The 12527-nt window shown below is 41.3% G+C and overlaps 1 protein-coding gene across 4 annotated transcripts in view; it reads right to left on the bottom strand.

The window, feature by feature from the left end:
- Nucleotides 1-6871: 6871 nt before the first annotated feature.
- Nucleotides 6872-12527, bottom strand: part of ATP10D (ATPase phospholipid transporting 10D (putative)) — a 96261-nt gene continuing 90605 nt past the window's right edge. For 3 of the 4 annotated variants that reach the window (XM_042469823.1, XM_042469824.1, XM_042469825.1), the window contains 2 exons: nt 10303-10490; nt 6872-8126 (listed from right to left, as the gene is read on the bottom strand). In XM_042469823.1, coding sequence (XP_042325757.1) covers nt 7997-8126; nt 10303-10490 — 318 coding nt within the window. In that variant the 3' untranslated portion in view covers nt 6872-7996. The remainder of the gene's footprint in view (nt 8127-10302; nt 10491-12527) is intronic. The other variant, XM_042469826.1, reaches the window with a different exon arrangement.

Genomic DNA, 12527 nt, shown 5'->3' with positions numbered 1-12527 from the left:
CATTGCACACTTCACTTGCAAAGAACATCTATTTATACTGGAACAACAGTATTAGTGCTGAGTGATGTTTAAATTGATGGACAAAATTAGAGCTGGAGTGGTGAGCATTGGCTAGTTTCAACAGACAATGCTCTTTCATAACTATCGTCTAATTTGCACTGCGAAAATAATGCAGTTTCACACTGCTTTAACTGCCATGGCTTAGTGTTGTGGAATTCTGGGGAGTGTGGTTTTGTGAGACATTTAGCCTTCTCTGTCAAAGGGCTCTGGTGCTACAACAAATTACATTTCTTCAAGTTCCATAGCACTGAGCCTTGGCAGTTATAGCAGTGTCAAAGTAATTTCTGCAGTCCAGATGCAGCCAAAGTTTCATTTATATATATATATGCGCACTATTTGATAGGAGCCCTCTCAACATTTTCCCAGGTCAGTCTATCATTGCATTGGTAATATGTCACACTGTTGCTTCTTAGGGGAAAAACAGAAATGGTGGTTGTATGATGTTATTACTACTACCAGGGGAATAAATTAGAGTACCATAAGTCTTAGGACCTTATCACATAGGAGGGAAGTGCCCAAATCCCATGGATAAAAGGGTTTTAAATCAGAATATCCCGCAAAAGGGGGATTGCTTTCAGACAATGTGGGGCTAACTGAGCATTAATGCGACATTAACCAGTGCAGAAAGTTGCAAAATCGCACCGCTTTTTAACTTTTGGGATTCCTCCAAAAGTAAAAAGTGGCATGATTTTGTGACTTTTTGCATAGGTTAATGTCGTGTGAATGCTCATTTGGCCTGACATATCTGAAAAAACCCTGCTACTGTGGGATTTAAACCCTGTTTATCCATGGGATTTGGGTGCTTTGCCTCCCGCTTGATAAGGCCCTTAAAGTAGAGCCCGTGTGGTGTAGTAGTTTGAGTGTTGGACTAAGGTTCAATTCCCAGTTTGGCCATAAAACCCATTGGGTGACCTGTAACAAGTCACTCTCTCTCAGCCTCAGGGGAAGGCAATGGGAAACTTCCTCTAAACAAATCTTTCCAAGAAAACCCCACGATAGCTTCACCTTAGGGTTGTTGTAAGTTGGATATGACTTGAAGGCACACAACACCACCAACAACTTGCAGTTATGCACACAGTGTATATCTTGTTCTCACAGTTCCCTGTCTGCACACTGACTTCATGGAAGCAGCCTAGTGTAAGTCAGATCATAGCTATTGCTATGCAGTCACTGTATATGACAGTGCAGCCTCTTTTCTCTCTCTCTCTCATTTGCAGCCCAGCTTCTGATGCGGCCATAATAGGCTTCACTCACAATCAGTGGCAGGCAATTCACAAGAGACAATTTCATTTATGGTAACTCTTCATTTTACCAAGGTAGGGTTACTAGATATCTCTTCTGTATATGAAAAGTTTGGGAGCCCTGTTCTGTATCGCACTAGACATTGGAGTGGGACAAATGTGACTGGGGCTGCAAGAAATTGATTGTACATAAGTTGACCACATCTTTGTTTTTAAAAGACATTGAAAATTGCCCTTTACTGGATGATGGTTATTATTATTATCTAATAAACCTGTTCCTCCTAATGATTGATGTATTATGTCCAAAGATTTGTTAAGAACATTCAGCTGAATTTCTTGCATTCCGAAAGTGTTGATTAAGATTCAGAGGCATTAACATAAAACCCCTCTTTGACATTAGAGGTGCATTCTTATGTTTGCTACCTCAATTTGTATCAGACAAGAAATCATAATAGAATCACAGAGGTATCTAGGAATTGGTTATCTTCTTTCTTTTGTGCTGACTCTGATTTTTCATTTCTTTTTTTTGGCAGGCTAAGAAAGCATATAAAAGAAACATTTTCCAACATGTGCATTTCAGCTAAACATCAGAACCGCCACAATTTGTAAACTATCTGTGGCTGTACAAAATTGATTTATGTGCCTCATTAGTTCCTAAAATGCTTTATTTGGGGGGGGGAAGCTTTCATAAAATTATAAATGCAGTTTCTTCCAAATAATTGTGTTCTTTAGGAAAGTATTCATGAACTAGTAATTAATCTTATAATGTTCAGTCACAAAGCTATTAATGGTTAGCAGTCATTGCAACTGCATGTTATTTCTAGTATCAAATGTAGCGTTGCTTACAAACACTTATATATAATCAAACACAAGGTTTAATGGAGGGGAAAGAGAAAAATATGGAGGAGTAATGCAGAGAGAGAGGTTATGTTAAAGTAAACAAACAGTAATTCTCCAGACAAGGAAACTAGCAATCAGTAAATATAGGCAAGCAAAGGTTACTAACTAATCGTTGCTAGCTAAAGGTTGGTTGAGTAGACCAAACAGGGAAACAGTTCCCTCCATATTTCACCCACCAAAGCAACCAAAGCTGTCTCTGTCACAGAACCAAGTCTGAAACCAGACTGCAATGGCTCTAGCTAATCTGCTTCATCCAGAAACCCATGGAGTTGGGAAGTCCATAAGACTCCTGGGCTGAACTGTTGGGCTCTCATCCTTGTAGAGGCTCTGAGTCCCAGCAGGACTAAACCTGACCAAGAAGTGACCTGTCCATGACAAGAGAACAGTGATCAACATCCTGTGAAATTTGGGAGTTGGTAAACCAGTTTAGCGAGGCCCAGGAGCTCTTTGGCTGAGAATGCGCCTACCTAAATTGCATATCCCAGAATTCCATAGGATATTGCCATGACAGTCAAAGTGGAATATAGTGCTGTAATAATGTAGTGTGAAACCATCTAACTTCATCCAGGCTCAGAGAGAGTGAAAGGATGGTCCAGCTCTATCAGGCCTAACTCAAAGTAAGAAGAGCTCTCTCTCATCCGCCAAAGTCCAGGCCTCCGAGGAAGAGAAGAATCACTGGACCTGATCGCCTTCCCCACTGCTATTCCCTTCTCCTTATGTGTCATGTCTTTTTAGATTGTAAGCCTGAGGGCTAAGGCTATCAAATGTTTTTGAACTGTGGCTGGTGCTAGGCTCAAGGAGGGGCTAGAAAGTGGTCTTATAGGGAACTTAAAGGGAACCATTGATATGCTCAGGAGTTATTGCCTCATAACTGCTGAATTTGGTACAGGATTGTTGCTTTGTGGCTTTTCTTGTCTTATTGTTTGTTGCCAGTTCTGTTTCCACTTTCCTCATCCTGTCCACAATATTTGAATCTGTAATAGTTGCCCCTCCGTTTGTGTGGACTTCAGATCCGCGACCCTCGCTTACTCGTGAGGGACAAATGGATGGGGTTTAAAATGGGGTGGGCACCACAGCCGCTCTTAGGCATGTGCCCCTATTCAAGCCTATGGGCCTTCAATATCTGTGAGTTTCTGTTTTTGCCGGGAGGTCCGGAATGGATCTCTGTGAAAATGGAGGGCTGAATGTATTTCCTTTGTGCATGAACATGGATTTTACCATTGTTAGCAAAAAGTGTTTTGTCTCGTCTTCAATTCTGCTTAAGATCCTGATTCTTTTAATTATTTGATCACATATCTTTTTAAAAAACCTTCTTTCTCCTTCTCTCCATCCTCTGTAGCTTTTGATTCAACATCTTCCCTTTTCCTTCTCTTGCTCATCTCTGTCTCCACTGTGCATCTCCTGCCTTGTTGTTTTGCATCTCCAAGCCAATTCTGACTTATGGTGACCCTGTCAGGGCAGTTTTTTGGCCAGATTTATTCAAGGGATATTGCCATTGCCTTTCCCTAAGGTTGAGAGGGTATGCCTTGCCCAAGATTACCCAGTGAGTACTCACGGCTGAGCATGGATTTGAACGTTGATCTCCTGGATAATACTCAGACCACATTACAGTGGTTCCCAAATCCACCTTACCTTAGTCTTCTTATTTGTTGCTTCATCTTTCCTTTTCTTGTCCTCTTTCTCCTGCCACAGCTCCTAAGGATATTCCTCTTCCCCTCAATCTCCTTCATCTTTCTCCTTTGTCCAACTCCCCACATTTTCTAGATGCACTTCTCTTCCCCCTTACTTCTTGTCTTTTCACATTCTAAGCATTATAAAACTATATAGTCATGATCATCCTCTTCCTCAAATAACTTGTGATCATTGCTAGCATTATTATGATGGTTATATTGGGGAGGGGGGAGGTTATCCCTGTGGCTGTATAAAAAGGAAAATAAAAATGTGGCCAGTAAGGGTACTTATTAATAGAGGTGACCCATTAAATCTATTTCAGAAAACTTTTATTTTAACTTGGAAAAAAATGTTTTTCAGGGTGTGTGTGTGCGTGCTGCACTACAACGCCCAATTTTTATTAAAAGTAGTGTATGAAAAGTGTTAAAATGCAGAGCCTGAGAAACTTACTTTGGATGAACTACAGCTCCCATGTTTTCCTAAAAACAGTGCATAGAAAAATGTTAAATAAAGCTAGAAAAGTTTGTGGATTCACCACCTTCCTCTGTTCAGCACAGTACCTGGAAAACTTGCACTTTTCAAGTGGTATTTGTTAGACTTTGTGTTTTTAATATTAATTACTTGCTCTGAGCAACTGTGGTTAATGTGACTCCAAAAATAACACTTATGGCTATCATATATCCCATTGCATATGACCTTCAGATCAAGCCAAAGATTTATAAGGATGTCTTGTTTTGTGCCATAGGAATATTGCGTTATGATCCACAGCAACACGAATCAGTTTTATTTTTTTGCTAATTGGCATGTTGCAGTGAATCCCACAAGATTTTCTTGCTACCAAGTGGCCGCCTAAGGCAACCTACAAATAACATTAATAAGCTTATAAGATTGAGAAGCATTCTTCGGTGGGGGGGTGGGAAGAAAGAAAGAAAACCATTTAAATCAGCCGCCAAGGCATTAAAATAACTTTGGAAACAAACCAACAAACCCAATTGGGCAAATGTGCCACCCTACAGTTCATGTATTGGATCAAGGAATAAGGAATGTTTGGCCTTTCAGAGGTTTTGGACTATAAGCTGTCTTGGATGAAACCGATTATATGGACCCATTTCAAACTGGCTTCAGAGCGGGATATGGAGTTGAGACCGCCATGGTTGCCTTAGTCGATGATCTCCGTCTGGGCATCGACAGGTGAAGTGTGACCTTGTTGGTGCGCTTGGACATCTCAGCGGCTTTCGATACCATCGACCATGGTATCCTTCTGGAACGCCTGAGGGAGTTGGGCATCGGGAGCACTGCGCTCCAGTGGTTCCGTTCCTACCTCTTGGGCAGATTCCAGATGGTGCAGTTGGGGGACACTTGCTCCTCTAAGAGGGAACTGACATCTGGTGTCCCTCAGGGAGTGATTCTGTCCCTCACCTTGTTTAACATTTACATGAAACCGCTGGGAGAGATCAACCGGAGACACGGGGTGCAGTGTTATCAGTACGTTGATGACACCCAAATATGTTTCTCTGTGTCCCCGACTGATTCAGTGACTAAGGATGGGGTCTCTCTTCTGACTGACTGCCTGGAGTCAGTAATGGGCTGGATGAGGGAAAACAAACTCAGTTTGAATCCAGAGAAAACGGAAGTACTGTACTTGTGATAGGTTCCCCAGGCCCAGGGAAGGAAATTTATCCACCTGTCCTGAATGGGGTCACACTTCCCCTGAAGGACGAAGTTCGCAGTTTAGGAGTACGTCTGGACTCGTCTCTACAGTTGACATCTCAAGTGGATGCGTCCGTCAGAAGTGCTTGCTATCAACTTCGGTTGATACGCCAACTGCGACCCTACCTGGGCCAAAAGGACCTTGAAACCGTGGTACATGCTCTGGTAACCTCTCGTCTAGATTTCTGTAATGCACTCTACATGGGGCTACCCTTGTACCAAGCCCGGAAGCTTCAACTAGTACAAAATATTGCAGCCAGATTGGTCACTGATGTTTGCAGGTTTGACCATATAACACCTATTCTGAAAGATCTTCACTGGCTGCCTATTCGCTTCTGAGTGCAATACAAGGTGTTGGTTATCACCTATAAAGCCCTACATGGCTTGGGCTTGAGTTACTTGAGGGACTGCATCTCCCCATATAATCGCCCCACACACTTAGGACATCCAGGAAGAACCTGTTGGAAATTCCATCTTCCAAATACGTTGTTACATTCCAGATGGCCTTCTCAGTAGCAGCCCCACAAATCTGGAATGGTTTTCCCGAGGAGCTCTGTCTTGTGACCCCCCTGGAAACATTTAAAAAGAGGCTTAAAACCTTCCTCTTCTGTCAAGCCTTCCCCTCTGGAAAATGAAGTTGTGTATTTTGATCCCATCGACTCTCTGCCTCACCCTATTGAATGACTGTTTTAGATTTGTATAGTGTATATTGTATTACAGGTTTTTATCTATTTTTATGATGTGTTTGTAACTGGTTTTAATTCTGTGTAAACCGCTTTGATCTTTTGGAAAAGCGGTATATAAATAAAATTTATTATTATTATTATTATAACTCCCACAATCATATAACATTGCCCATGCTAGCTAGGACTGGTGGGAGAGGACCAAAAGTCCCCCATCCTTGCTGTAGCACTTACATCTAAACAATGTACAGGCATATGGTTATGCTTAACTGCACCAGGGAGATGGGAATTCAGTGGCAGCGCTTAAAGCCATGGGGGGCCTTGCATTGTGCACCTCTCATCTGAGACATTTCTTATATCTCTGGATTAGATTGATTTCAAATGTAGATAAAAATTCTGTGTTATAAATGAGGCTATTGTCTTGGTAACTACTTATGCAAATCACTATAATAGTCTTGCTTGTCTTATTTCATAGGTAGACAATGATGTGCCCCCCAGATGTTTTGAATTACAAATCCCATAAGCCCCGGCCAGGCAATACTTGCTTTAATGGCTTTTAATAGTTTGCTGCTGACTTTCAGCAACATCATTTGGGGTGGGGTAGGGGTGAGTGGGATGAAACACAGCCTGAGAAAAATGGCCTTCCGAGTTGCACTAAATTGATATATTTGCATAATCCTTACAAGTAGCAGTAGAAACACAAGTTTCATGTTAGGTCCACTAACAGAGGAAGCTCTTGGAAGACAGGCAATTGGGCTAGCTGGAGAAAAGCATTGGTCATCACATAATCATTATATATAAAACTGTCTCACTTCTTCCGCTAGTTTATTCTCCAGAGAAATGCTTACTGACATATGATATTTTGTTTCAGGGTCTTGCTCCCATGAATAATTATAGTTTTATTATGAAATGATTAAGCTAAATGTTCTGCACAGCTGTTGTCAGAGGAAGCTACTGCACTCTTTGTTAGAGATACTTAATCTAACATTGCCTCAGAACATTAAGCACTACAATATTAGTAACCAGACAAAAGTCAGAAATCAGAAAGCCCAGCACCTCTCTGTCTGGACAGGCTTAAGTGAGTCTCCTTCGTGTTCCAATTAAATAAGCTCTCACAGAATTTTCCTGCATTGTGGTACACAGGGCTGAGGTTACTCTGGAATTTCAGCAATGAATGATGCTTGCTTAAATCTTGAACAAATTATTGTGAATTCTTTTTTTAAAAAAAATGTTTTGAAGAGAAATCAGTATGTGGTGGCTGTATATTCTATGAAAAGGAAAAGTCCTGTGCCAGAAAGATCAAATGAATGTCTTTGTTTTGGACATTTTAAAAAAAAAGGAGGAGGAGTACCCCATTTTTGGCAGAATATGTTAAACCCATCTATATGCCAAAGGAGGAATGGAAAGCTATCTTATTCGTGAGAAAATATCCAAATGTTTCTCTCCAGTAGCAAAGTCCAAGCTGCCATATGAAGAAGCACCAACTCTGCATATGCTGGAACAGAATTCCTTCTAAGGGCTTAAACATTCCAGTGTCCTCATAATTCATCCTGCCACCATTGTTAAGCATGCCCTGGATGCTGGATCTGGCACTTCTGCTCAGGCTCCTTCAAATTCATCATGAATTGCAAGTCAAGTACATTGGGAACTCAACAAATCACAAGCTGCAGTGTTATTTTCTTTTGCTGAATTAGCAGATCAGGCAGACTCCTGAGTATTCCCATTTGTTCTTTAGGTGTCACTACTCACTGGATCTACATCAACACGCTGCATCTTACTCTTCTGAACTTGATTTTCATGGAGTCTGGCTTTCATCAGTGGACTTGGACATACTGTGTTTTGGATTACTCTGAACAAAAACCTATAATGTAAGGAAAGATTTAGATGAACTTTGTAGGCATGAAAAAGTTTCAGGGATGTATAATTCTGAACAAAAGCAAGAGAGTCTGGAAATCACAAGTAGGATCTGATATAAAGGAGAGTCAGACTTTCAGATGTACAACAAACTTTTTCTTCCCCCCAAATTTAATCCAACATGTTGTGGCTCAGAAATATTATTATGGCTACCTTTTGGGCTGTTAAGGGGGAGCGAGGAATGCAATACATGGACAGACTACAAAATATGAACTGATTAGGTAAAAAGGTTTCTATTCGCATAGGCCTCATATTAACTTACACATGAAAAGCAATCTATAAAGACAATGGAGATTATTGCATGGCCATTTTTGCCTGATCCATACGCGGAATGGGATTGGGCCAGAACTGAGGAAAACGGGTTTTATCGCACATGAAATTACTGTTGCGCTGCTGCCTGACCATCACCCGTCCCTGAGCTGCGCTCTCCTGGCCGATTTTGGTAGTACAGAAAGCTTCCGTACTAACCAAAATCGCTGGGAGAAGTGCGGCTGGGGGATGGGGCATGATCAGGCAATAGCACAGCAGCAATTTTGTGTGTGATAAAACCCGTTTTCCCTGTTCTGGCACGATCCCATCCCATGCACGGATCGGGCTAAAAATGGCCATGCAATAATCTCCTATGACAATAAACCAAATAAAGTTATATGCATATAAACAGGCCAAGATCTCTCTTCCAACCTCAGGGCATGATGAGATGATTATTTACTCACTGGGCGTGGAGATGGAAAGATGGCATTGCTAGACTGGACAGAGGGCAGGAGGTGCCCAGACAGTGTACTCAAGAGAAGACAGCTAATGTTGCCCTTTTGGATCTCTAGGGGTGGTGGCAGCTGAGGATCTAGTAAGATGATGACAGTTTTCTTTTCCAACTCAGGCCAGGTAGTGCCAACACCCCTTTGTCCAGCAATGTGAAAAACTGCCTGGAGGAATTTCAAAAAAAGTATGTCTCCTATACTGAAAATGGGTACTATAGATTGAGTCTTCCTTATCTGGAATTCCAAAATCTGAACTTTTCCAAAAACCAAAACTTTTTTCATGGGTGGCTGAGATTGTAACATCCTTCCTTTCTTATTGTTCAGTGTACACAAGCTTGGTTTCACAGACAAAATTATTTTAAAATATTGTACAAAATTAACTTCAGGCTATGTTTATAAGATGTATATAAAATATATATGAATTGTGTGTTTAGACTTGGGTCTCATCTCCAAGATATCTCATTAAACTCCATAGGAGAAAAATTAAATCTAGATCTTCATTTTAAAAAAGCCGAGGCAGAGGAAGAGGAAGAGTTCCACCCTTCGATATCCAAATAATTTATTTTCTTTACAGAAGAACATCTCAATAATATTAAGAACAAACCATGTTCCTTTAGTCAATTACTTTATAAAACATAATAATTCCTTTAAGGATTTACATTTCTGGATGCTGGCTGACACCCCCCCCACCCCCCAATGATAAAACTGTGTTGCCAAGCTGCAAAGACTAAAACAGCCTTGATCCACATACAAAAAGCCTGGAAGTGTATAGTTCTCTGCCTCCTATTCTGAAAACTACTAGTTACCACTCACAAGATTAGAAAAGTCTAAAGTTTAAATGTCTGATACCCAGTGTTTGAAAACACATATACCATACAGCTACACTCAGCAGCTGGTCAAAATTAGCTCTGGCTCCCTGTTGATTTTACAGCACACCTTGAATTTATTGCGCTTTCAAGACAAAGGACCTACAACATAAGTACATATCTGTGGCACTTTACAGAGTGCCTAAAAAGGGTGCTCTGCCGACGCCCATGTTTGTTGCACCAGGGAACCACAGTGGACAAACCACGCGATACCCTGGCACAGCGAAAAGAACACGCAAAAAGCGGGTTCTTTTTGCAGCGCAGTTGTGACGCTGCAAGGCGCCAATGGCACACTTGCGGCATCATAACCGTGCTGTGACGTGCGGACGCTAAGTGTCTGCAACGTCAAAATGGCGGCGCCCATGTAGAATGGGTGCCACTATTTTGTACGTACTAGGTACGTACTAGGGTTAGGGTGTCTGGAAATAGTACGTACTATTGGCACGTCTGCAACGTGCCTATGTACCCCAAAATGTCTGGTTCTGAAGCAAGAAAATACCTTGGAAGCAAAGCCAATAGTGTCGTGATGACACAAACCAGATAAAATGTTGGATTACTCAATTGTCTTTGTATAACCCAGTATGGATTGGCTGGTGGGTTGCAGAGGACACAGACAGCTCCAAAAGTCCCATTAATGGAGAAGAACAAAAAGATGCTACCAGCAAAAACAGAGATGGGTATCACAGTCTGAAATAAAGAGAACAGTGAAATAATCTGAATGAGATAACATTTGCATCAATTTCTAAAGACCCTAAAAGACTCAGAGAGAAACACTATGTAATATTATTCAATAAATAAATAAATAAATAAATAAATAAATTCATAGCCCACCTTTTTGTAGGTATGAGGTCCAAGGAGGCTTACTATTTGAATTAAAACAGAATATGATTCAAACAACTGACAGTACAAAAGTTAAAAAAGAAAACAAGAAATCATATTAAAACATTAACTTTAAAAGTTTTTTTTTAAATATATTGATGATGTTTCAAAATACACGTACAAATACAACACACTTCAGCTGAAAGGCCTTCTGCAACAGGCTACTGATATGCAAAGACCGGGGTAAACAGGAGGTTTTTGCCTGCTAGAAAACAGAAATAAGAGAGGGGGCTGACCTAGCTGTCCCAGGAGGGAATTCCACAGTTTGGGAGCAGCAGCCAAGGTTCTCTCCTGTGTCGTGACAAAACATGCCTCTGACATGGTGGTGGGACTGAAAAAAGCCCGCCTTTGAGCATCTTAGAACTTGGATAGGCTCATATTGAGAGATAAGCATCTTTTCTAGATAGTCTGTGCACAAGCCATGTAAGACTTTATAGGCTATATCTAGCCAGTTATGCCCAGAAACAAACTGGTAGCCAGTGAAGTTGTTTAAACAGGGAATTATATAATCCCTGTAACCACCTTGTTACCCTATATGGCTCTCTCCCTTGTTAATATCAAGAAATATTCTGAGATTCACGTCTCCATGACCCTACATGTGGAAGCCATGAACTTCAAGCTAGAGGTCACATCGGCTAGCTTAGAAGTTGCCAGGGGGATGTGACTCACTCACACCTATCAAGAGATGAGTGTAGCTTGCATCCATTGTTCCGGGTCCTGGTCTCTGGAGCAGCAGAAAACAAGCTTGCTCCCTCCTCAATATGACATCCTTTCAAACATTCCTGTTTAAATATTTGAAGGGATGTCATATTGAGGAGGGAGCAAGCTTGTTTTCTGCTGCTCCAGAGAACAGGACCTGGAACAATGGATGCAACCTCCAGGAAAAGAGATTCCACCTCAACATTAGGAGGAACTTCCTGACAGTAAAGGCTGTTTGACAGTGGAACACACTTCCTCTGCGTGTAGTGGAATCTCCCTCCTTGGAGGTCTTTAAACAGAGGCTGGATGGCCATCTGTTGGGGATGCTTTGCTTGAGATTTCCTACATGGCAGGATGAGGTTGGACTGGATGGCCCTTGTGGTCTCTTCCAACTCTATGATTCTACGATAGCCTATCAAGGGACAATACACTAGTTTCTATTATTATTATTATTAACCTTTATTTATGAAGCGCTGTAAATTTACACAGCGCTGTACATACAATGCTGTATTGTTCTTGTCTGGATTCCCATCAAGGAACAAAACACAAATTTCTGAGCAATATTTGTTCTTGTCTATCAGGTCCTGCAGGCTATCTAAAGCAGGAATCTGTCCAATTGCATTCCAATTCTCACCTTGGAAAAGGTGATGGTTACCTCATACAGTTTGGACTATTGGCCAATGAAATATCTGGACTTTGCCCCAGGCTAGAAATTTCCCATTTAAACCCCTATTTTTCTTTTCCCTCTGGGCTTGTTCAGTCTGCTGGGAGAAACTCTGCCAGTTTTTCCTTTGCTAGCTCCCTCGGTCCCTCACCAACCTATGCTGGCTGGGAGCGACTAAGTCCCACTACCCAGCTCCAGATCCCTCAAGAGGAACAACAGCCCTTAGGTATAGTATTTTCCATTAGAAAGGCTATTTCTGTTCCATTCTAACACATTTATTTCTCAGCTTCTTGTGTGCTTGTGTGAGAATGTGTGAATGCTGTGTGTGTGTTTAATTCCTTTAATAATAGAAGAATTTGCCTCTGCAGTTCTTTGCCTCCCACCTCTGTAAACATAGAGACAATATTCCAAGGCTGATGTAACCTAGCCATATAGATAGATAGATAGATAGATAGATAGATAGATAGATAGATAGATAGATA

The sequence above is a fragment of the Sceloporus undulatus genome, chromosome 5 (assembly GCF_019175285.1).
Source record: "Sceloporus undulatus isolate JIND9_A2432 ecotype Alabama chromosome 5, SceUnd_v1.1, whole genome shotgun sequence".
Lineage (NCBI taxonomy): Eukaryota > Metazoa > Chordata > Lepidosauria > Squamata > Phrynosomatidae > Sceloporus > Sceloporus undulatus.
Note: the sequence above shows the minus strand (reverse complement) of the source record. Positions and strands in the feature narration are given on the sequence as shown.